Consider the following 23,100-nt stretch of genomic DNA (forward strand, 5'->3'; position numbering starts at 1 on the left):
GGTTGTAATAATTTTGCCTTCAGTGTGGCTATGACATAGCTGTAAGTTTAAATAACAGGGTGTCTTCTACTAATCGACAATCCATTTTATTTTAATACAGTTTTCATTTAAGAAGAAGGAAACCTGTAAGCTCGTTTGTACAAAAACATATCATACAGACAAAGCAGAAGACAAACAAAAATTAGAATTCTTGAAAAAAAGCATGTTACTGAATTATCAACATCATTGGTAAGACATGGAATTATTAGTAGGCTAGCCATTTCCTTTTGTTTTTTTAGTAAGGCAATTGGGGTTAAGTGACTTGCCCAGGGTCACACAGCTAGTAAGTGTTAAGTGTCTGAGGCCAGATTTGAACTCAGGTACTCCTGAATCCAGGGCCGGTGCTCTATCCACTGCGCCACCTAGCTGCCCTAGCCTTTTCCTTTTGAAGATATGTTGTCTACATGATGTTAAATTTTATTTTATAGGTCTGATAAGTAACATTTAGCTGCATGAAAAATGGAAAATTTCAGTTTAAAGGATGTTGATTTAATACAACAGCTTTTAAAAAACCTTTTAGATAAATTTATTATTCTTTGTTACTTAACGTATAATAATCCCTTATTTTAATCCTAGACTGTTCTCATTATTTATACATTTGAGAAAGGAGTTGAAGAGCACTCCCAATGAAAATTTGTTGGAGTTTTACTTTAGACCATGCATTTGTGTATTTCAGGGATCATTGGTGTGGGTATCATGATCACAACCTTTGTGGCTTTGAGAGTTGTTATGAATGGAAAAATTAATTGCCCTTTGCCAAACCTGATAGTGAATCATTCTAAGCTTGTCCTTGTGTTCATCACTGGTCTTGTTCTCTAAACCTTTATAGCTTGACCTATCAGAGCTTGCATTTGTATTGCTTTGCTTTTGGAACCCACAGTCACTTTGACGCCATCAAGAGCCATCAGTGGAGGACTCTTGATAGTTTAATATGTACATTAATAAATAAATTGAGTATATGGAGACCCTTCCAGACCTGATATTCTATGAGTCTAGGAAATCTTTATAGATATATAAGCATAATTATCGAGAACTGAGACATTCCAAGGATCTTATGATTATTATTTACTTAATTTATTATTTTGAATTTTTCTTTAAAAGTAATTTATCTTTACACCGTACTTGGGTAGTATATACATAACACTTGCAAATAGAGAAAGAACTAGCTAAAATGATTAGAATCACAGTGGCTAAGTCGGCAGTATAATCTTTGTTCTATCCACTTTATGGTGATAGTTTGAGGTACTCCCAATTCTTGGTAGCAGGGTTCTTTACAATCTAGTTGTTCTTTGAGTTGGTCAAATCTTTATGACATCAGCCTTTTTTTCATCATATTTGTTGCCTTTAATTGTTTTTACCTCCTCCTACTCTTTACTTATTAAAATCAGCTGTAAGCTATCCCAATATTCTGGTTCTCTTCCCTCTTCTTAGTCCTCCAGATACACACATTTAAGGGCCTTCTTTAATTCTCTTATTATCTTACCTCTGTTTATTATGTTTTACCTCTCTGAGCATAAAATAAGTGCATTAGGACCAGGGGGCCTTTGTTGTCTGAATCCTTTCTCTTTTTTCCACAAGGGCTATAAACTAAATAGTGTAGAAATATTTTAACTTACTGGGCCTAATTTGGGAGGATAATCTGAATGGGGTACTTAGTCTCAGACTGTTGACTGACTCGCTATCTGACTGCTTTTAACTTAATATGGGCCGGTTAAAAATTTCTCCACACTGCTCCCAAATTGATAAGCAAAAGATTAAGAAACCTTTTAACTAAATAAAGCAGAGTTTATTTATAAAAATAAATGTAAGAGATAAGGGTTAAGAAATGCAAATTATACAATCTGTCTGCTTTTTGGTGTCTCTACCGGCTGGGCCTGGAACTTTTTTAATACAATAAGGTTCCACTTTCACTGCTCAGCTACTTTCTTCTAACTCCAAGCCCCTTTCACTTTGTCAGTCCCCCTGCATCTAACTTTCCTCTGCTGAACCCTTGTGTTTCTCTCTCACCGACCTCTCCTTCCATTCTCCTAGTGCTCCAGTGTCCTTCTGTTCTCTTAATATTTGCTTTCTCCAACCTGTATCCTGTGTTGACCGCTTCTGTGCTCTCTGCTGCCTCCTGTTCTATCTGTCTGTCTGCTCCGTCAGTCTGCCCTCTGCTTCCTTTGCCGTCCCTCTCCTCCATTCTTCTAATCTTGTCAGCCTCCTCTCTGTCAATCTTTCTAGCTGTCTAACTCCCAGGTCTATATATATCTTCCTTCACTCCACTCAAATCTCAGGGTTTTTTGCGCCCCTATACACACCGAACTAATCTGCCAACTAGGGCTGCGGCTGGGAGGGGGGGGGGAATGCTCGAGCCTCCCGTGCGTACCACACCCAGGGCTCCAGGGGCCCGTGCCCCAGCTGTGCGCCTGGGACCTTGGCACAGGCTATGCCAGAGCCCGGCCTGGACGAGCTTGGGATCTCTCAGATAGATCCTCTCAGGGTGGAGGGAGCTGGGGGGCTCCCTCCCTGAGCTGTCTGATCTGGTGTCTTGTAGAGCCCACGGGGCTTTTTGGCTCAGCTGAAGCAGAGGGGGAGGGGCACCAGCACCTCCCACACAGAAGAGACCCTGAGGGCCTAAGGCTTTCTAATCTCTGCCCAAAGGTAGGGTCCCCAAATCAAAATAAATTTCCACAATAGGATCCTGACTCTCCTTTTCAGTTCAGAGTTTACTTAGTGAACAAAACTGCCAAACACTGCCCTTAAGCCTGCTTTCTGTCCTTTCTCTCTGGGATCTCCAAGGTTCCTATTATAAGATCCTTCTCTTGGTGGCAAAAACATCCTTTTCCCTACTCTCTTCTTTTCTCATGGAAGAGAAGATAGAGATGTTCAGCCACCAAGAAGGGCAAGATCCATATTACAGATTTCCTCCCTTCTAAGTACCTTTGTAATGGATCATTCCCTTGCCTAATCTTTGGATTGAATCAAGAGCAGGCATGTATGTGAGGTTCCCCCTGGCTTGACATTTGTGTTCCTAAGTAATATCAGGGTTACAGTCTGAATAGGTATGAGTACCCCCACAAATGAAATTATAGATCTTTATTGTTTTGTAGTGTGTATTTGTCATAATCTCCTAAGTAGACTGTAAGTTTCTTTTCTTTTCTTTTTTTTTTTTTTTTTTGCGGGGCAGTAGGGGTTCAGTGACTTACCCAGAGTCACACAGCTAGTAAGTGTCAAGTGTCTGAGGCTGGATTTGAACTCAGGTCCTCCTGACTCCAGGGCTGGTGCTTTTTCCACTGTGCCATCTAGCTGCCCCTGACTGTAAGTTTCTTAAAGGAGGAGAGAGGAACATGGTATCTTTTTTTTGGCAGGGCAATAAGGGTTAAGTGACTTGCCCAGGGTCACACAGCTAGTTAAGTGTCAAGTGTCTGAGGCTTGATTTGAACTCAGGTCCTCCTGAACCCAAGGCCAGTGCTTTATCCACTGTGCCACCTAGCTGCCCCCTGGAACATGCTATCTTAACTTTTTATCTCCCTTCCCATCTTCAGAACTGAATAAGTATTTTCCACATAGTCAGTACTTAATGAATGTTAAATTTATTTGCTAAGAAGTTTATAGAATTAAAGAATTACTGTAACATCACAAAGAATTTTTAAAATTCAAAATAATTAATGTTTAATGCCTATGAAACTTTTTAGGTTTTTATTTTTAATAGCAAGCATAATATCTGCTACAGCCTTAAAATGTGTCATTTTCAGAGTACCTAGAAAAATTGTAGTAATTGATCATTTTTATTGTTGCCTGAGAAATTTGAATTGGCCTGGCTGGATCTAGCTAAAGATGTAATCTGATAATCAGGAATTTAATTCTTATTTATATTGTCCTTATTTTGGAGACAAAGGGTTCATTCTCCAAAAGTCTTAACATACCTTTAAAGAACAGTGATTCATATTATCTATGGTTGTTAAATGTGTTATTTAAACTATTTCTGCCTAATTTCAACAAATTTTTACTATGTAACTTCAGAGTAGATGAATCAGTTGACAGGAGGTAGGTGGATATTCATTATCTTCTGGAGGCAGAAAAAAAATTTTAAATACATTGTAGGATTTTAACAGAAATGTAGAGCTGTTTTCCCTTTGCACTAAGATTATCTTTTGAGATTGATAACACCAGTAGATTAGTTAGCAAGTGCAACTAGCTCTTTACCTTAAATTTTAAGAGCTTGATCATCAATAAACATTGCAGTAGTCAAAGATTTCTCTGAAGCTTTCATATTTCACTTTTCTTAGAATACAATATTCTATTTCATTAATATGCTGCAATGTTTTTTTCAATCATTCTTCAATTGATAAGTACCCGATCCATTCCAACTCTTGATTATTCTCATTATTTATTAATAGAGAACAGATACTTATTAGATAATTAAAAAAAATAAATACTTAAAAAATTTTGTAATATAATTATATTACTTATTATAGAAAACATTCAGACCAGAAAAATATTATTTGGATAATTAAGGTGAAGATAACCTGCTTTTGAATAGTTGAAAATATAGACTTGTTTTTTCTTGAACTGAAAATTTTCTAGTGGGCTTATTTTTGGCAATTTGAATTCCTTTAATCTTACTCTTTAGTGGATTAGCTTCTTAATTTCTTCCCCAACTTTTTAGTCTGTGACATTTTACATTTTTTGTGTGTGCATGCACATGTTTACACACATACACACACAGAGGTAGTATTTGTATAGCTATGTAAATAATAATCAGAGGACCTGTAATTTGATAACTTAATAAAAGAACCACAAAGTCATGGAACCTTTATACTGAAAGGAACCTCAGTGATAATCTTATCTAATCCTCACATTTACAGAGTAGGAAAATGAGGGTTGGAGGGAAGCAGTAACTTGCTTAGTGATTGCTAGTGAGTGTCTTTCAAAACTATGGCCCAGGTCTCTGTGGAAGGCCCATTTCCTTTTTTTCTGGCCATATATCTTCTGAATGGTTTTATATCACGAGATGGCTTGGAATAGTGGATGGACAACTGTATGTGGAGTAAAGAAGACCTGATTTCAAGTCCCACTTCTGATACATTAGTTGTATGATACAGACAGGTCATTTCTCTGACTTTTTAAGGTCTTAAGTCATGAATGGTTTGAGGTGGGGAGGTTCTTACTACACTAATGAAATAGTAGGTTATTTTTTTCATGTGAATCTTTTATACCATTTGGTAATATGCTACAGTCTTCTTATATATGATTCATCTTTTTTTATAATAATATTTTTATTTAAACTTTTGAGTTCCAAATTATATTGTTCCTTCCACCACCACGCCCATGGTGATAAGCAATCAGATAAGTTATACATGTGCAGTTATGATTCATCTTTTCATTGCTCTTTGGATTAGCTACAGTTTTGATTCTTTTAAGATTGAAGTATTCCATGAATCACAGTCATGTAAGATCACTGGAGTAATGCTGATATTCATTCATTCATTCATTCATTCATTCATTCATTCATTCATTCATTCATTTATTCATTCATTCATTCATTTATTTATTTATTTTCAGGGCAATGAGGGTTAAGTGACTTGCCCAGGGTCACACAGCTAGTAAGTGTCAAGTGTCTGAGGCCAGATTTGAACTCAGGTACTCCTGAATCCAGGGCTGGTGCTTTATCCACTGCGCCACCTAGCTGCCCCTAGTAATGCTGATATTAAAAAAAAGACTTTTTTGTGTGTGTGTGTTAAGAAGCAGCTCGGGATGTTTGAAGGTCCTGCTTCATTTCACAAATGCATTATTTCAAGGAACATTGCAACCAGTACATTGTCACCTGCAAATAAGCATAACTGAAAAACTCATTCCAGGACATCCTCTTTGATGGTGGCAAATATTTTTGATGAGCACATGTCCCTCCTTTTTCAGGGAAGCACTGATCAGAATTAAAAAAAAATTTTTTTTTTCAGTTAACAAGCAAAATATATTCCACTGTTAGCTGTGTCTAAAAAAAAATGAGTAGCATTCTTGATTGTTCATCTTCTGACATCATGGTTGGTCGTTGCCATGATAGTTAAAGTATTTATTAAATGTTTATTATGAGCTAAGCACTAAGAATATAAACATAAATAATCTTTTTTTTTTTTAATGGGGCAATGGGGGTTAAGTGACTTGCCCAGGGTCACACAGCTAGTAAGTGTTAAGTGTCTGAGGCCGGATTTGAACTCAGGTACTCCTGAATCCAGGGCCAGTGCTTTATCCACTGCGGCACCTAGCTGCCCCCAACATAAATAATCTTACATTTTAATGGGGAAGAATTATTTTTTAAATAATATTTAGAATTTTATTTTTCCCCCAAATTACATGTAAAAACAAATTGTAACACCAATTTTTAAAACTTTGTGTTCCAAATTCTCTCCCTCCCCACCCCCTTAAGAATTTAAGCCATTCAATATGTTATACATGTGTAGTCATGTAAAACATTTCCACATGAGTCAGTTTATGAAAGAAAAGACAAAAAAATCTTTAGAAAAAGGAACTAGCAAAAAAAATTATGCTTCCGTCTGTATTCAGATACTATCATTTCTTTCTCTGGAAATGGACTGTATTTTTCATAAGTCCTTCAGAGTTGTCTTCGGTCATTGTATTGCTGAAAATAACTAAGTCATTCACAGCAGATCATCTTACAATATTGCTGTTATTTTGTATACAGTACATTTCACTTTGCATCAGCTCTTGTAAGTCTTTCCAGGTTTTTCTGATAGCATCCTGCTCATCATTTCTTATAGCACAATAGTGTTTCATCATAATCTTATCCCACAATTTGTTCAGCCATTCCCCAGTTGATGGGTATCACTTTAATTTCGAATTCAACTTTTTTTTTTTTAAATCTCTTTTTGGATACCAACTTAGTAGTGGTATTATTAGGTCAAAGAGTATGCATGGTTTTATAGCCCTTTGGCCATAGTTCCAAATTGCTCTACAGAATGTTTGAATCAGTTTACTACTTTTTTTTGTTTTTTATTGCGGGGCATTGAGGGTTAAGTGACTTGCCCAGAGTCACACAGCTAGTAAGTGTCATGTGTTTGAGACTGAATTTGAACTCAGGTCCTCCTGAATCCACTGCACCACCTAGCTGCCCTGAATCAGTTTACTACTTGACCAAGAATGTATTAATGTCCCATTTTCCCCATATGCCCCACAGCATTTGTCATTTTCCTCTGCTGTCCTATTTTTTTTCTGATAAAAGTATTTTTTTTCCAGTTACATGTAAAAATAGTTCTCAACATTTGTTTATACAAGCTTTCCAATAATAACATTAAATATATTTCTGCATTAGTCATATTATAAGAGAAGAATCAGAGCAATGAGGAAAAACCTCAAAATAGAAAAACAACACCACCAAAAGCAAAAGAAATAGTATGGTTCTATCAGCATCTCTACTCCTCAGTTCTTTTTTTTTTTTTTTCTGGATTTGGATAGCCCCCTCCATCATGGGTCCCCTGGAACTCTTCTGTACCATTGCACTGGTGAGAAGAATCTAGTCCATCACCGTAGATCAACACACAATGTTGATGATACTGTGTACAGTGTTATTCTGGTTCTGCTCATCTCACTCATCAGTTCATGCAATTCCTTCCAGGTTTCTCCGAACTCCTCCTGTTCATTGTTTCTTACAGCACAATAGAATTCCATTACATTCATATATCACAACTTGTTCAGCCATTCCCCAGTTGATGGGCAACCCCTCAAATTTCCAATTCCTTGCTACCACATAAAGAGCAGCTATAAATATTTTTGTACTTGTGGGTCCTTTTCCCTTTTTTATGATCTCTTTGGGGAAAAGACCCAAAAGTGGTATTGCTGGGTCAAAGTGTCTGCTGTCCTATTATCCAGTCCAGTGGGTATGAGGTAGTACCCAGAATTGTTTTAACAAATTTGACTCAGTTCTCTATGTGTTTGAGAACTGAGGCCTATCAAACAAACTTGTGAATTTTTTTCACAGTTACTATTGCTAACTCTATTTCCCTTCATGCTATTCCCTCCCCATGACATTTACTCTATTTTCTATTTTCTTTCACCCTGTCCCTCCTCAAAAGTATTTTGCTTCTTACTGCCCCCTCCCCCCAATCTGTACTTCCTTCTTTTACCCTCTTCCCCCTCTTATTGGGGAAGAATTCTTTTTCAAAGTTATTTGCTTTTGCAGTGTTATAGTTATTTGCTTTTGCAGTGTTATAGTATAAATTGTTCTGGTTCTGCTTATTTCACACTGTATCAGTTAATACAAGTTTGTCTCAGACTGTTCTTTTTGTCATTTCTTAGAGTGCATTAATGTCATTACATTCATTATGCCATGATTTCATCTGCTATTTCCCAATTGATGGGCGCCCCATTAAAAAGAATTTTTAAAAAAATTTTTTAAATTGTATTTTTCAGTTTCAAATCCTCTTCTTTCCTCCACTCCCTCTCCTACCCATTGAAAAGGCAAGAAATACAAAACCCATTATACTTATGAAATCATGAAAAACATTTCCACATTAGCCATGTTGTGGGAAGAGAAAAAAGAAAAATAAAGAGAAGAAAAATATGCTTTAGTCTGTACTCAGAATCAATCAGTTCTCTTTCTGGAGAAGAATAACCTTTTTCATCATAGGTCCTTTGGAACTGTCATGGATCATTGTAATGATCAGAGTTGTTGCTAAGTCTTTCACAGTTGATTATCTTTACAGTATTACTGTTACTGTGTACAGTGAGTGTCCTTTTGATTCTCCTCACTTCACTTTTTATCAGTTCATATAGGCTTTTCTAAAACCATCCCCTTCATCATTAACAGCAATTTAGTATTACATCACAATTAAAACTTGTTCAGCCATTCCTCAATTGATAGGCATCCTCTTACTTTTCAGTTTACTGCAAAAAGAGCTGCTATAAATATTTTTGTAGATATGGATCTCTTTCCTCTTTGACCTCTTTGGGATATTGATTTAAATGTTATTAATCTTAAAATGTTATTAGAAGAGTTCTATAACATGTAAAACATGTAAAACCTAATTATATCTTGACTTGTAGTTACCTATTTTTTGCTGAATACTGAGATCAGCTATCAAGGAGTCTTGTATATTTTTAAAATGGAAGTGAGACACTTTTATGAGATCCTTTTAGGCTATTTTTTTAAAAATTGTGGTCAATAGGTTTATTCCTTTGCATTAGATACTAAAGACAGTGGCACTGTTTTCTGGAAAATCACTGAAAATGCAATGGAGGTTATTTAATGTAGCCTTTTATAGGATTGAGTTTTCACAGAATCACAGAATTTCATAGTTGAAAGGGACCTTTGTCCCTTGTCCAACACACACCTGACTAAAAACATCATCTTGGACATGATGAGCAAGTGGTACTCCATCATTCACTTGAAGACCAAGTCAGAATCTGGGATGTGCTGGAGTTAGCTCAAACTGGATCCTGAAGGCCTGTTAAATTTTCAGTGTGAACATTCACTTGGAAATTGGCAAATGCTACAAATCAGAGCTTGGCTTATTATTTTGTTGATTTCCTCACTTAAGAAATTAAATATTGGGGGCAGCTAGATGGTGCAGTGAGTAAGGCACCAGCCTTGAATCCAGGAGGATCTGAGTTCAAATGTGACCTCAGACACTTGACAATTACTAGCTGTGTGACCCTGGGCAAGTCACTTAACCCTCATTGCCCTGCACAAAAACAAACACACACGCCGAAAAAAAAAGAAATGAAATACTGATAATTCAGATTAAACTGAAAGGTGTGACATGCTCCCTCCTCCACCCCTTCCCCTAAAAGCTGGTTGTTAAAACATTTTCTACAGCATAGACTATATTTTGCTCTACTGAATCAAATATTTTTAATAATTAGCGATGAAATGAAAATGTACAATATTATTTAAATACATACTAATCTCTCAGACTTCCTATTAACTTAAATTTTACATCTTCTAAGTGCTCCTTATATATTTATTTCATATTGGTAGCTAGCTGGAGACGGCTGTTGTGCCTTCATCCCAAAATGAATTTCTATTAGCTTAGATAATAAACTTAACATATGACTTTAAGATAAAAAATAATAATAATTAAACTTCCTGCTGTTGATTCATATTTCATATATACAGCATCTTAATTTTTCCCCATATCTATTAGAATAGTATATAGCTAGTATAAATAATGTAGAAGTAATACTGATTGCCAAGTATTAAAGAAAAAAAATGTTATTGACTCTGTACTTCATTCCCTGTAAAAAATTAAAGCAATTAATAGCAATTTTTTTGGCCTCTCAGGAACTATTCTAGAAAGTCTTGAGTTTCTTAATTTATATAACCTTGACATTTGCTTCTAGATACTTTATATAGCATGGCCATGGGCTGCCAGCCTGCTGTTTGTAATAATAAGCAACTGAATAGTACAGGTGATTCTGAAATTTGGTAGACTCTGTATCATTACGTAGCATTTAAATGTGATGAGACATGTTTTATTAGTTCATTAATATATACCTTGGGGTGAGTACAGATTCATAATTTCACCACTGGAGGCATACATTAATTAACAAATAAAACATGGCCTGGAGTGAATTAATGTGGTCATAATATAGCTAACATTTTTAGTAACTATTTTTTTCCTACTTGCACCACCACAGTGTCCTTTGAATATAGAAAACTGCAAGCTAGGACTTTAGGTTCTGTTTTTCCACTGCCATAGAACTCTTTTTAAACCACTTTTTTTCTTTAGTCTTTAATTCTTTAAATAGGATATGTATCTCTGCAGTGGTACTGACAACCTCAGGAGTTTTAAAGGTCTTTGAGAGATTTGATTCTCTAGTTCAAAGCAATGCTTCTTCCAAGAAATATTGCTTAGAAACGCACAGTATTATAATCCTGTAATTTGTACTTTCTTCTTGACCCTGACCTTAAGTTTCACACCCTGTTGTTATGCCATTCTTCAGCAGCTGTTTCTATTATTGAATTATTTGAGTGACAAAAAGTCTTTTTTTTTTTTCTTCCTATTCTCTGGGCTGTTCCTCAGGGACTGGGTATTTTGCCAAAGGAAAATAGGTTTCAGGCTTCCAGAATACTTACTATATTGGTAGGTCATCAGGTATATTGCAGATATTTTGCAGTCATACTATAAAATCATTTTCTAGTATGAGTACTTTTAAAAAAGGATATAAACTAAATCATTTTATTGACTGAAAATTGGACATGGAATCCTAAATATCAGGTTTAATTCAGATCTGGATTCTCAGAGGTCCCATAGTCCAACTCTTGTCTTACCTGAATAGGAAACTTTTTTCTGTAACACTCGACAAGTAGTCATCAGTGTTCTATTTAAAGACCTCTAGCAAAGGGAAACCCACTAACTCTCAAGGTTTTCCATTTTCACTTTGGACAGCTCTAATCAAATGCAAGTTCTCAAGGTAAAACCTGCAGTTTGGTAGCTTCTTTCTATTGTACTTAGTTCTGACTTCTGGGCTAAGTAATTCCACTTTCATATGTCATTTCAGTAGGCATTTATCCAACAACTATTTTGTGCAAGGCACTGTGGTAAGGGTTGGGGATATAAAAACAGACAAAAAAACCCATCTAAGCCCTCTAGGAATTTATATTTTACTTGACAGCCTTATAGACAATTGAAGAAAGCCTTCTCTTCTCAGATTACCTTCATCTACTGTATATTTTGTATCTATAGTTATTACATGTCTTACGTATTTGAATGTGTACTCATTAAGGGCAGGGACTGTTTGCCATTTGTTATATTCCCAGCACTGGGCACATTACCTGACAAATTGTAAATGCTTAATAAATGCTTACTCACTGGAGGCTAAACATTCTTCAACCTCTCATCATATGACATGGTCTTTAGTTTTTACACCACCTTGGTTACCTGTAGATGTGCCTTCTTTTTAGTAATATTCTTTCTTAAATATGGCACCCAGAGCTAAACATAATACTTTCATTTTGGTTTGATTAGGTCAGAAATCAGTAAAACTAATACTTCTCTGGTTCTGGATATCTCTCTTAATACAGGGTGGCTGCATTGAGTTTTTTGGCTGCTATGATATTATTGATCTCATAGTTAGCTGTAACTCCAAGGTTCTTATAAATGATTGACTGGTTGAGCTTTGGCCATCTTGTAGTTCTAATTTTTTATTTAATTTACATTTATTTATCCATATTATATTTTATCTTATTAAATATGGCCAATTCTTCTAGCCTATTAAAGAATTGAGAACTTTTTGAATCCTGATTTAGTTGTCCAATGCCTTAACTATCCCTTTTAGCTTAGTGTCATTTTCAAATTTGATAATTTATAAATATTTGAAAAGCAGGTTTTAATGAGATAGGCTTTATGAAGTAATCGTTTTCAGTAAATAGCTCTTTGTTTTAGATGGTAGTGGTTTCCTTTGGAATTTTGTTTTAATTTGTGTGTGTTTGTGTATCTGTATATAGGATTGTGGATAACATGCCTGTAACATGGTGCTATGAGGTTGAAGATGGACAGAAATTCTGCAATCCTGGATTTCCAATTGGCTGTTATATTACAGATAAAGGCCATGCAAAGGATGCTTGTGTTATTAATGTAAGTTTGTTAATATGTTAAAGGTCATTTTTCTAAATTAAAAAAAAAATTGGCCTTTCAGCTCAGATTTTGTGTGATTAAATGAAACTTTGGAACTTGCCTTTATATTTATCTACAATTAAGAACTTAATATTGTGCCTTAGAATTAATTTAGAACTGACTGGGTTATTGAGGCATTATGTTAACTTTAGATTTAAAATATGCTGGATTCATACTGTAAATCCTCTTCTAGGAGATTTGGATATGTTAGTACCAAAAGAGCTTCAGTCTAAATTAGTCTCATGGAATGGGTCCCTAGGATTTCATTATGACTTGGACTCTTGGATTCTTCTAAGAACTTTTCTTTTTGCCTTTCTTTTCTTTGTAATGTAAACTTTGTGATTACAAAAAGGTTTGGCTGGAAAAGATATTTGTTTCCTTATGTTGAACATTATTCAGCGAAGATGGTGGGTTTAATTAATTGCCATGTTAATTAGGTATACTTGAATAACTAGGATATATGGATCCAGGTGGTAAACTTCTCAGCGCATGTACTTAACTGTATATGAAGTTGGACACTTCTCTTTTAAAAATCATTCTGTTAATGTTATATTCTGAGCAAATATTTAGACATTTTTCATAGTTTTTTAAAATCCCCATTTTTTAATAAGATTTTGACACAAAAAAAGCATACATTATCTCTCCTTCAAATTTAATTGAGAAAACTTTTGGACTTAAAGCCTAGACATTGCTCTTGTTAAATGTTGGAGGAAGCTTGCTTTTAATCTTGATTGATAGTCTTATTGGGATCTATTTTTTTTTTATGTTATTCCAGACCTATTTTCTAACTTTAACTTTTAAATTTTGTCCCACAGTCAGAATTCCATGAAAAAGATACATTTTACATCTTCAACCATATTGACATCAAGATATATTATCATGTTGTTGAAAGTGGGGCTATGGGAGCAAGATTAGTGGCTGCTAAACTTGAGCCAAAAAGGTAATCATATAATTAGCCAAAATAGATGAAATTAAATAGATTGAACTATAATTTGGGGCTTATCAAAGAAGATATAACATGATTTATTCTGTATTGGTATGATAATTTAGCTTTTCATAATGACAGGTTAAAAGTCTCTATTTTAGTTGAAGATACTTAGCTGAGGTACTGACAAATTGTACCAGTTTTTTGTTTTTGTTTTTGTTTTTTAAGTTTTATGACAAATTATAAAGCCAGATAGGGAAGGTAGCTCTTTGGTGGTTTGTTTGTTTGTTTGTTTGTTTTTCCCCTTCAGGAAGCTTTGATTGTTTTTCATTTGAAAACTATTAACAATTTTATCCATTATTAAGGGGTAACCTTAATTTAGAGTATTGATAACTTTATCCATTATTATGGGGTAACCTTAATTTCTAAAACCCCCTGTGTTTACATCTTAGTTTTTGAAGATACATTGAAAAAATATCATGTGGTGCTTCATGGGAAAGCACTCATTGGTCACTTATGAAATCCTTAGATAAAATATAAATATAAAATATTTGCTATGTATGCCAAGCACACTACCTTCCCCAAGATTATGCCATTACTGTTCACAGTAAAGAAATGCATGTCATGATAAGAAATTAGTTAACTTTAGGAAAAGAGAACTTCAACCTTTCTTAAATTTTTTGGTGCCATTCAAATGTATAACTATCCAAAAATTTGTCTCTATTAAATTCACTGATTATATTCTTTAATACTTACTTTTCTCAACATTTTGCCTAAATGTTTTTTTCTTTCTACAGCTTCAAACATACACATATAGATAAACCTGACTGTACTGGAATTCCAATGGATATAAGCAATAAGGCTACTGGAGAAATCAAAATTGCCTATACTTATTCAGTTAGTTTTGAAGTGAGTATGCTTTATTATAATATAAAATTTCACTTTGAATTTTTATTATTTAAAATTATTCTAAAATACCTGACTTTTACAAATGGCAGAACTATTAAGAATTAATAAATGAACAGGGAACAGTACACTGAACCTGTCAAGATGTCAGCTGGTAACTAATATTGGGTTTGCCACTGGGACCTGAGAATTTCTGTGACCAGATCACCTGACTCCTAAGTTCTTTGACTTGTGACTCAATTCCTTGAGTCACTGTTCCCTCAGCCCAGGACCTCACAGCATCACCCCAGCTCAGACCCTCACCATTGGCATTCATGGGCAAGGAAAAATCAGAAATTTACCCTATTGAGGTCAGTGGAACAAAAGACATTGAAAGTATAGATACTGAAACATCAGACAAGGGTGATGACAGAAGAAACAGGAAGGAACAACTAAGACATTGCAAGAAGAACCATCAGAAAAAACTTCAAGAAAGACCTTGATCTGAATGACCACAAACTGAGAGAAGTATAGAACTAACATCATCCAAGGTCTTACCAGCCCAAAAGCTGCAGAGATCTTGGCTTAGGATGGCCCCAGTGTCCTTACTCCACCCAGAGAAACTCCAGAAATCATCAAATTCCTGAAAGAAACCGTGGGTGGATTCTCCATTTTCTTGTGGGCAGAAATGGTGCTTTGTTGCATTGCATATCTGATTTGAGTTTTCAAAGGACCAGTCTGCTTCCATGGATAATCTCTATTTAAGTGTTGTGCTATTTGTGGTGGTCATCCTCACTGGGATGTTTGCTTATTATCAAGAGGAAAAAATCACCCACATCATTGCCAGCTTCACTAAAATGATACCTCAGAAAGCTTTTGTTATCAGAGATGGAGAAAAGAGGGAGATCCTTGCAAAGCAACTAGGGTTTTTTTTGTTGTTTGTTTTTTTGCAACTGGTTTTTATTGAAGCTGGAATTTATTGAAGGAGTTAAAAGGGATTTATTTAAAAGGGAGATATTGTAGAGATTAAATTCCTGCTGATATTAGGATCCTGGCCTCACAGGAATGTAAGGTGTATAATTCATCTCTTAACTGGAAATCAGAACCTCAGTCTTGCTCTTGTGCTTTTTCCCATGAGAGTCCTTTGGAGACAAAGGACATTGGTTTTTACTTTACAATCTGCCTGGAAAGATCAGCAACTGGAATGGCTATCAACACAGGTGACTGCACCATCATTGGAAGAATTGCCTTACTGGCTTCATCTGTTGGGCATGAGAAGATGCCACTTGGCATTGAAATTAAGCACTTTGTCCAGATTGTAGCAGGGGTAGCTGTTTCTATTGGTATTGTGTTCTTCATTATTGCAATATGCATGAAATACAGAGTCCTAGATGCTGTCCTCTTCCTCATTGGCATCATTTTGGCCAATGTGCCAAAGGGTCTAGTGGCTGCTGTCACTGTGAGTTTGTCACTGACAGCAAAACGGATGGCCAAGAATTGTCTGATGAAGAACCTGGAAGCAGTGCAAACTCTGAGCTCTGCCTCCAACATCTGCTCTGACAAGACTGGGGCCTTAACACAAAACAGAATGACTGTAGCCCATCTGTAGTCAGATCTATCAGGCTGATAAAAGTAAACATCAGAAAGTCCCAATCTTTCACCAAAGTTCTGCAACTTGGACCTGCTTATCCAAGATTGTAACACTGTGCAACTCAGCCGAGTTCAGACCAGGAGAGGAAAGTGTGCCCATCATGAAGTCAGCCACTTCTATGTCCCAAAATGGTAATGGGAGATGTCTCAGAAGCTGCCCTCCTGAAGTTCTCAGAAGTCATCATGGGTGATGTGATGGAAAGAAGAAAAAGAAACAGAAAAGTGGCTGAAATCCCTTTTAACTCTTTCAATAAATTCTAGCTCTCCATCCATGAGACAGATGACCCCAGTGACAAGCGTGTCCTACTGGTGGTAAAAGGAGCCCCGGAGACCATCCTGGAGAAATGCAGCACCATCATGATCAATGGCCAGGAGCAACCTTTTGATGAAAGTACAGCAGAGGCCTTCCAAACTGCATACATGGAGCTGGGAGGCTTAGGGGAGAGAGTGCTGGGTTTCTGTCAGCTCTACCTTCCAGAAAATTGGTTTCTGGATACCTATTCCTTTGACATAGAGATCATGAACTTTCCTACCTCTGACCTCTGCTTTGTGGGGCTGATATCAATGATTGATCCTCCTCGATCAACTCTCCCTAATGTGGTCACGAAATGCTACAGTGTTGGCATCAAGGTTATCATGGTGACAGGTGATCATCCAGTCACCCCCCAAAGCTATTGCCAAAAGTATGGACATCATTTCAGCTAATAGTGAGACTGTGGAAGACAGAGCAAAACGTCTTAAAATCCCTGTAGAACAGGTTAACAAAAGGAAGAGGGGTGAAGGTCATTCTTCAGTGACTACTTCCAGCTGTGAAGGGATGTAGAGCTGGCCCTGTGGACATTGGCAGTAGAAGTTAACATGGACCTGGCCAAGACAAGTCTTAGCAACATCAGTAACCACTAGTTGAAGGTGTAGGGCTTTGATCCTAGAAGAAACAAACTTAATCACTTTGAAGAGGCAGGGGCCAACAATCAAAATGACAAGAACCAATATTACTATAGGGAGAAAGGGGGCCAACCAAGAGAGAATCTAGGAACTCCAGGATCCTGCATTAAAAACAAACTCATTTCAGATAAATCACATCTTATCTTGATACTACTAGTACTTATGCTAAATAGATGGTTTTTCATCCCTAAATTCAATATTACACAAATGACTTTGCTTAAAGTGTTTAATAACAGACAACAAAGACTCAGGATGGGAAGTATAAATCTAATAATCCCAAATTGTGTACTGGGAACAGATTAGAAAATATTTCATATAATAGTATATTCCCTTCTTAAAACAGCTTAAAATTGGGGCAGCTAGGTGGCGCAGTGGATAGAGCACCGGCCCTGGAGTCAGGAGTACCTGAGTTCAAATCCGGCCTCAGACACTTGACACTTACTAGCTGTGTGACCCTGGGCAAGTCACTTAACCCCAATTGCCTCACTAAAAAAAACTAAAAAAAAAAAAAACCAGCTTAAAATCTATCCTGATTTTATTTTATTTTTTTAATTTCCTTTTTCTTTTTCTTTTTCTTTTTTTTGTGGGGCAGTGAGGGTTAAGTGATTTGCCCAGAGTCACACAGCTTAGTAAGTGTCAAGTGTCTGAGGTCGGATTTGAACTCAGGTCCTCCTGGGTCCAGGGCCGGTGCTTTATCCACTGTACCACCTAGCTACTCCCTATCCTGATTTTAAACTATTCCACTATAAAAGATTTTAAAAGTGGTAGTATATAACAGATTTTTAATAAACCTTATTACACTTAGGAACTAGTTGTTAGCAGATTCTTCCCTTCCCCTATAGCAGAAACTGCCACATGGAAGGAGAGGCATTTAAATTCTTAAACCTTTCCAAATTACATATATGTTCATTTGGCTTTAATGTTTTTCCCCCAAAAAAATCATTTGACTCAGTTCTTTACAATTTTTAAAAATTGTTGAGTATTTTAGATGTCCAAATCTAAATACCCCTTATTTAAAGTAATTACAATTCAATTCAATTAATCAATGCCCTCTGGAGGATCAGACACAGATGAAGACCTAATCCTCACATAAAACAGATTACAGAATACTTTTCATAAGAAGGTGACCTATGATATGCAAATGAGTTTACATAAAAATTAACAAGTTAACTTCAACTATAGCAAAGGACTTAGGAGTACACTTAAGTCATTAATTTCAAAACAGTGCATATCAAATAAATTGTTTACAACAAAACATGTTTGTACTACAAGGCATGCTTTTCATGTAGGTGTTATTTCCACATTACACATAAACTCAAATAAAATTGACTTCCATTGGTGTAATTCAAAATATTCTATAAGTTACCTTCCTCTAAGAAAACTGATTGCATTAAAATTCTTCAAAACAACAAAAAAGAATTGATAATTTCTCAAATTTTAGTTTATGAGTACTCTGTAGACTCAACGTTTTCATTTCATTTAAACCTCAGAATATAACTTAATAAAAATTTTCTAACTTGCACAGCATTATAGCTCAAGTTCTTCTAATTAGAAAGTACAGTTTGGTAGATATAGATTGTATAACATTCCAACAATGAAACTTTTTTTTTGGCAGTGAAACATTTTAATGTCTTTTGTAGTATTATCTTTTGCTGTAGAAACCAATGATAATTCTCTTTAAGTTTCATTAAACTTGAGCTTTATGAAGGTTAACAGCCACGTTCATGTAACCTGAAAATATGTAAAATTAATTTACAGACTTTACTTTTCATGTATTTACAATTCCCATTCAAAAGAAACCTTTTATCCTGGGAATTATTACCAGAGATTTTATTTATTATCTTTTCTATGTTGTTTATTAACATTGACACATAGCATTTATATAGGAAGAAAGTAAAGATTGGCCAGTAGAAGACTTGGTTCTAATCTTTATTCTGTTACTAAGCTACCTTTGTGATCTTTGCCAAATCTGAACCTTTCTGAACTTTAGTTTCTAGGTGACTAGATCACACAAAACGCTGTCCTTGGAGTCAGGAAGACCTGAGTTCAGATATGTCCTCTGACACTTAGGAGCTGTGTGACTTTAGGCAAGTCACTTTAAGCCTGTCTGCCTCAGTTTCCTCAAAAGGGTTGCTGTGAGATATTGTAAAGAGCTTAGCACAGTCAGTGCCTGGTGCAGAAGAGTTGCTTAATAAATGCTTGATTTGGGGGCAGCTAGATGGTGCAGTGGATAAAAGCACTGGCCCTGGATTCAGGAGGACCTGAATTCAAATGCGGCCTCAGACACTTGACTCTTACTAGCTGTGTGATCTTGGGCAAGTTACTTAACCCTCATTGCCCCACCAGAATGAATGAATGCTTGATTCCTTCCTTCCTGATAGGGACTAAATTTATTTCCAGCTCTGAGATTCTATTATTTCATTTCAGTGTATATATGTCTTGTGTCATGCTTATTTCTCCATGAAAGTGCTACTCTAGTCCTTCGTTATGGCATGGAGGTATCTCCCTGTTCTTGAAAACGATGCCAAAAAAGCATTAATTCTGGAAGGTCCTTCCCACCAGGTTAGAATAGTTTCAAGTGTAAATACAGACTTAAGTTTATTATCTGGACCAACTTAGATAGCTAGGGGCAGAGGAGCTTGTTCCCTCATTGGCTGCAAGATAATAAATTTTTTTCAACTATAGCAACTCATAAACACCTTTCTTTGAGTCAGAAGAATTACATTTTGCAAGTAATAGCATCCCCATTCATTTTACAGATGAGGAAACTGAGGCTAGAGGAGGTTAAGTGATATAGCTAAAAATATTATAGGTGGAATTTGAACATAGGTCTCCTGATAACCCACTTCAGCATTTTTGCCACCAATGTGATGATTTGTCATTATGTGTGCTTTGTGTCCTTCCTCAAATTTTTTTTTTTTTTTTTGCAGTTTTCTGAATGTACTTTTGCTTTTAGCTATTTGTATTTTATTTCCCCTCCCCAGGAACAAGACAAAATTAGATGGGCTTCCAGATGGGACTATATTTTGGAATCCATGCCTCATACCCACATTCAGTGGTTTAGGTGAGAGAGCAGAGCTATATTCTTATATCCTGCTTATTTCAGCCTTTGCACATATCATCCCCTAATCTTATAATGCTTTTCTTTTCTGCTCTTGTTTCTTAATTTATGACTCTTTCCTGTATCTGTATTTGCTTCAAAAAGCTTCCATGATTGCAGATAGTCACCTCCTTTCTTCATTTTGTTCTCCCCCCCCCCCCCCTTTTTTACTTTTCCTGGGGTTTTTAACCTCACATCTGATTTCAAGTATGTGCATGGGGAACCTGTGGATTTGATTTTTTTAATTTTTTGATAATTGTATTCAATATAATTAGTCATTTGTAATCCTATTTATTTTATTCTATGCATTTAAAAACATTATTCTGAGAAGGGGTCTCTAGGCTTTACCAAACTAAAGGGGCCAATGACACAAAAAAGATTTAAGAATAATTTGACTTAGAGGCAGCAGATGTAGTGAATGGAGAATTGGCCTCAAAACCAAGAAGACCTGGGTTTAAGATGTACTTTCAATACCTAATGGCCCCCTTCTCTAGAGCCTGTTTCAATATTATGAAGAGTAACCAATTTGTGAGATTAATAATTAAAGTACTTATTCTTCTTGTAGCATAATGAATTCCCTGGTGATCGTTCTCTTCTTATCTGGAATGGTAGCTATGATTATGTTAAGAACACTTCATAAAGACATTGCAAGATATAATCAGATGGATTCAACTGTAAGTAAAAACATTCTACCAATATCTATATAGTTTTTTAGATATTTTTCATTTTTACTTTAAAAAATATGAAACCTATTTTTGCCTATTATTTAGTAAGAACTTTATTTTAGGTTGTACTCATGAATTTATACTTTGTAGTATTTTGAATCTTCAGAACATACAATTATATTTATGTGGGAGTGTCTAGTATTTCAAAGTCCACAATATCTTACAGAATATTTTATGTTCTAAATTTTTCTTCCTCCCTCCCTATGAAATCAAGCAATTCAATATGTCATACTTGGGCAGTAATGCAGAACATCTTCACCTTCCTCAAAAGTGTTTTGTTTTTTACTGCTCTCTCCCCCAATCTACCCTTCCCGCCTTCCCCTCTTCTCCCCCTGCCTCCTTATCTCCTTCCCCTCCCTCATGGCAAAAATATATTACTATACCTAATTGAGTATGTATGTTAGTCCCTCTTTGAGCCAGAATATTTTAAAAAGCATAGATTAGTTCTATATAAACCCTGTTACATTAGCTTATTGGGGAAAAAATAACTATCAGGAGCAGTCACAGCTTTACTCTTTTTAAAAAGTCCCTGTCATCATCTGTGCCAGTTTCTAGACCCTGTTTCTGAAACATGTTAGAGTGAAAATAGACACTCAAAGCAGGTTGAATATTAAGTTTATATGGTTTTATGTTGCTTTTCTTTTGGTGCACTCAAAATATGTCTCATACTTTTTCATTTATCTTCACTGAAAATTAGTATGTGTTTTACACATGAAACATGTAAAAGTTTTTTCCCTGAGTCTGAATTAACAGAATGAATTTCATAGAAAGTTGTTTATGGACTTAAATTTTCATTGTTTTGCTTTTATTCATTTTATCTTCTTTTCTGTAATGCATGTCACCCTTATGCCTAGTTTTCCTTATATTTTTACACATTTATAGACTTCCTTATTTTTGCTTTCCCAGAACATCCCAGAATATCCATGTTCTCATGATTCTTTTCTCTAATTCATTTTCTCTTAAGAAGGTTCATAAAACATTTTTTAACTCTAGCTTTCTTGTTACACCCACCACCTGCCCCTATAAATCTTGGCCCAAAGTATTTTGCTTCAGCCCATTTAGAGAATAAGTTGTTATGTATCCCTCCTTTTCTATACTTTTTTTTTGGACAGTTGCTGAAACTCTACACTGAATTTAGCAAGAAGTTTCTTATATCAGGGATTTCCCATATATTCTTGCTTTGTCTTGATTCTGTTTCTTAAAGCCTTTTTTTTTTTTTTTTGATGGGGCAGTGAAGTTTAAGTGACTTGCCCAGGGTCACACAGCTAGTAAGTGTTAAGTGTCCGAGGCTGGATTTGAACTCAGGTCCTCCTGAATCCAGGGCCAGTGCTTTATCCACTGTGCCACCTTGCTTCCTGCCCCCCCTCTTTTTTTTCCAGCTAAGTCTTAATAGCTATTTAATATATTTCCTTGAAGTTGTTGTTCATCCTTTGTACTTGAACAGGACCAGTGACATCGCAATGTTGGGGTCAAGGTGCAGTGTGTTCATCTCTGGCTGATTAGTCCAATACGAACTCAGAAAGTCCTCCTTCAGATTGGGTACAAATAGTCCATTTGAACATTTGGGGTGGAGGTGTCTCTAGATTTGCATATCTCATGTTTACTTTGTGCTATTGTGGTTCTGCTTTGCTCATGGAGCACAGCACCTTCTTTGATGTAAGCACACCTGGCCCAGGTGGTCCAATGCCAGCATCTCATGTCTCACAGGCAATAGAAAATTTCTTCAGAGAGACTTTGAAAGTGTCTTTGTACCACTTCTGAGTGCTTGTCTTTTGCAAGTTCTCCATAAAATGATTATTAGGTAAACATACGTTTGGCATTTGGGTTGGCCAGCCCACTGGAATTGCTCTCTCCAGTAGAGTTTGCTTGGCAGCTAAGCTCGAGAGAGAACCTCAGTGTCCAGAACCTTATCTTGCCAGGTAATCTTCAGAATCTTCCTAAGACAATTCAAATAGAAGTGGTTTAATTTTCTTGGTATGGAGCTAGTTATACTGTCCAGGTTTCACGGGCATACAGCAGTGAAGTCAGTACAGTGGCTTTGTAGACCTTCACTTTGCTATGTAGCCTCTTCCACACTTTCCTTCATAGAAGTAGCAAGATTTGGAAGATAATATATTTTGTTTACTTCTAGATATTTTGCATTTTAATCAAAACTGAGCTGCAAAAGAATGAAATTTATGTAAAAATTAAATGACTGTGTTAAATGATAAAATTCTA

The 23,100-nt window shown here is 35.9% G+C and overlaps 1 protein-coding gene and 1 pseudogene across 1 annotated transcript in view; both read left to right on the forward strand.

The window, feature by feature from the left end:
- The window catches only part of TM9SF2 (transmembrane 9 superfamily member 2), an 80,277-nt gene that overhangs the window by 33,447 nt on the left and 23,730 nt on the right, over positions 1 to 23,100 (forward strand). The window contains 6 exon segments of the mRNA XM_043994199.1: positions 101 to 228; positions 12,485 to 12,614; positions 13,469 to 13,593; positions 14,376 to 14,487; positions 20,043 to 20,122; positions 20,724 to 20,832. Coding sequence (XP_043850134.1) covers positions 101 to 228; positions 12,485 to 12,614; positions 13,469 to 13,593; positions 14,376 to 14,487; positions 20,043 to 20,122; positions 20,724 to 20,832 — 684 coding nt within the window.
- LOC122745958 lies at positions 14,799 to 16,936 on the forward strand (annotated as a pseudogene).

Source organism: Dromiciops gliroides, chromosome 3, assembly GCF_019393635.1.
Source record: "Dromiciops gliroides isolate mDroGli1 chromosome 3, mDroGli1.pri, whole genome shotgun sequence".
Taxonomy (NCBI): Eukaryota; Metazoa; Chordata; class Mammalia; order Microbiotheria; family Microbiotheriidae; genus Dromiciops; species Dromiciops gliroides.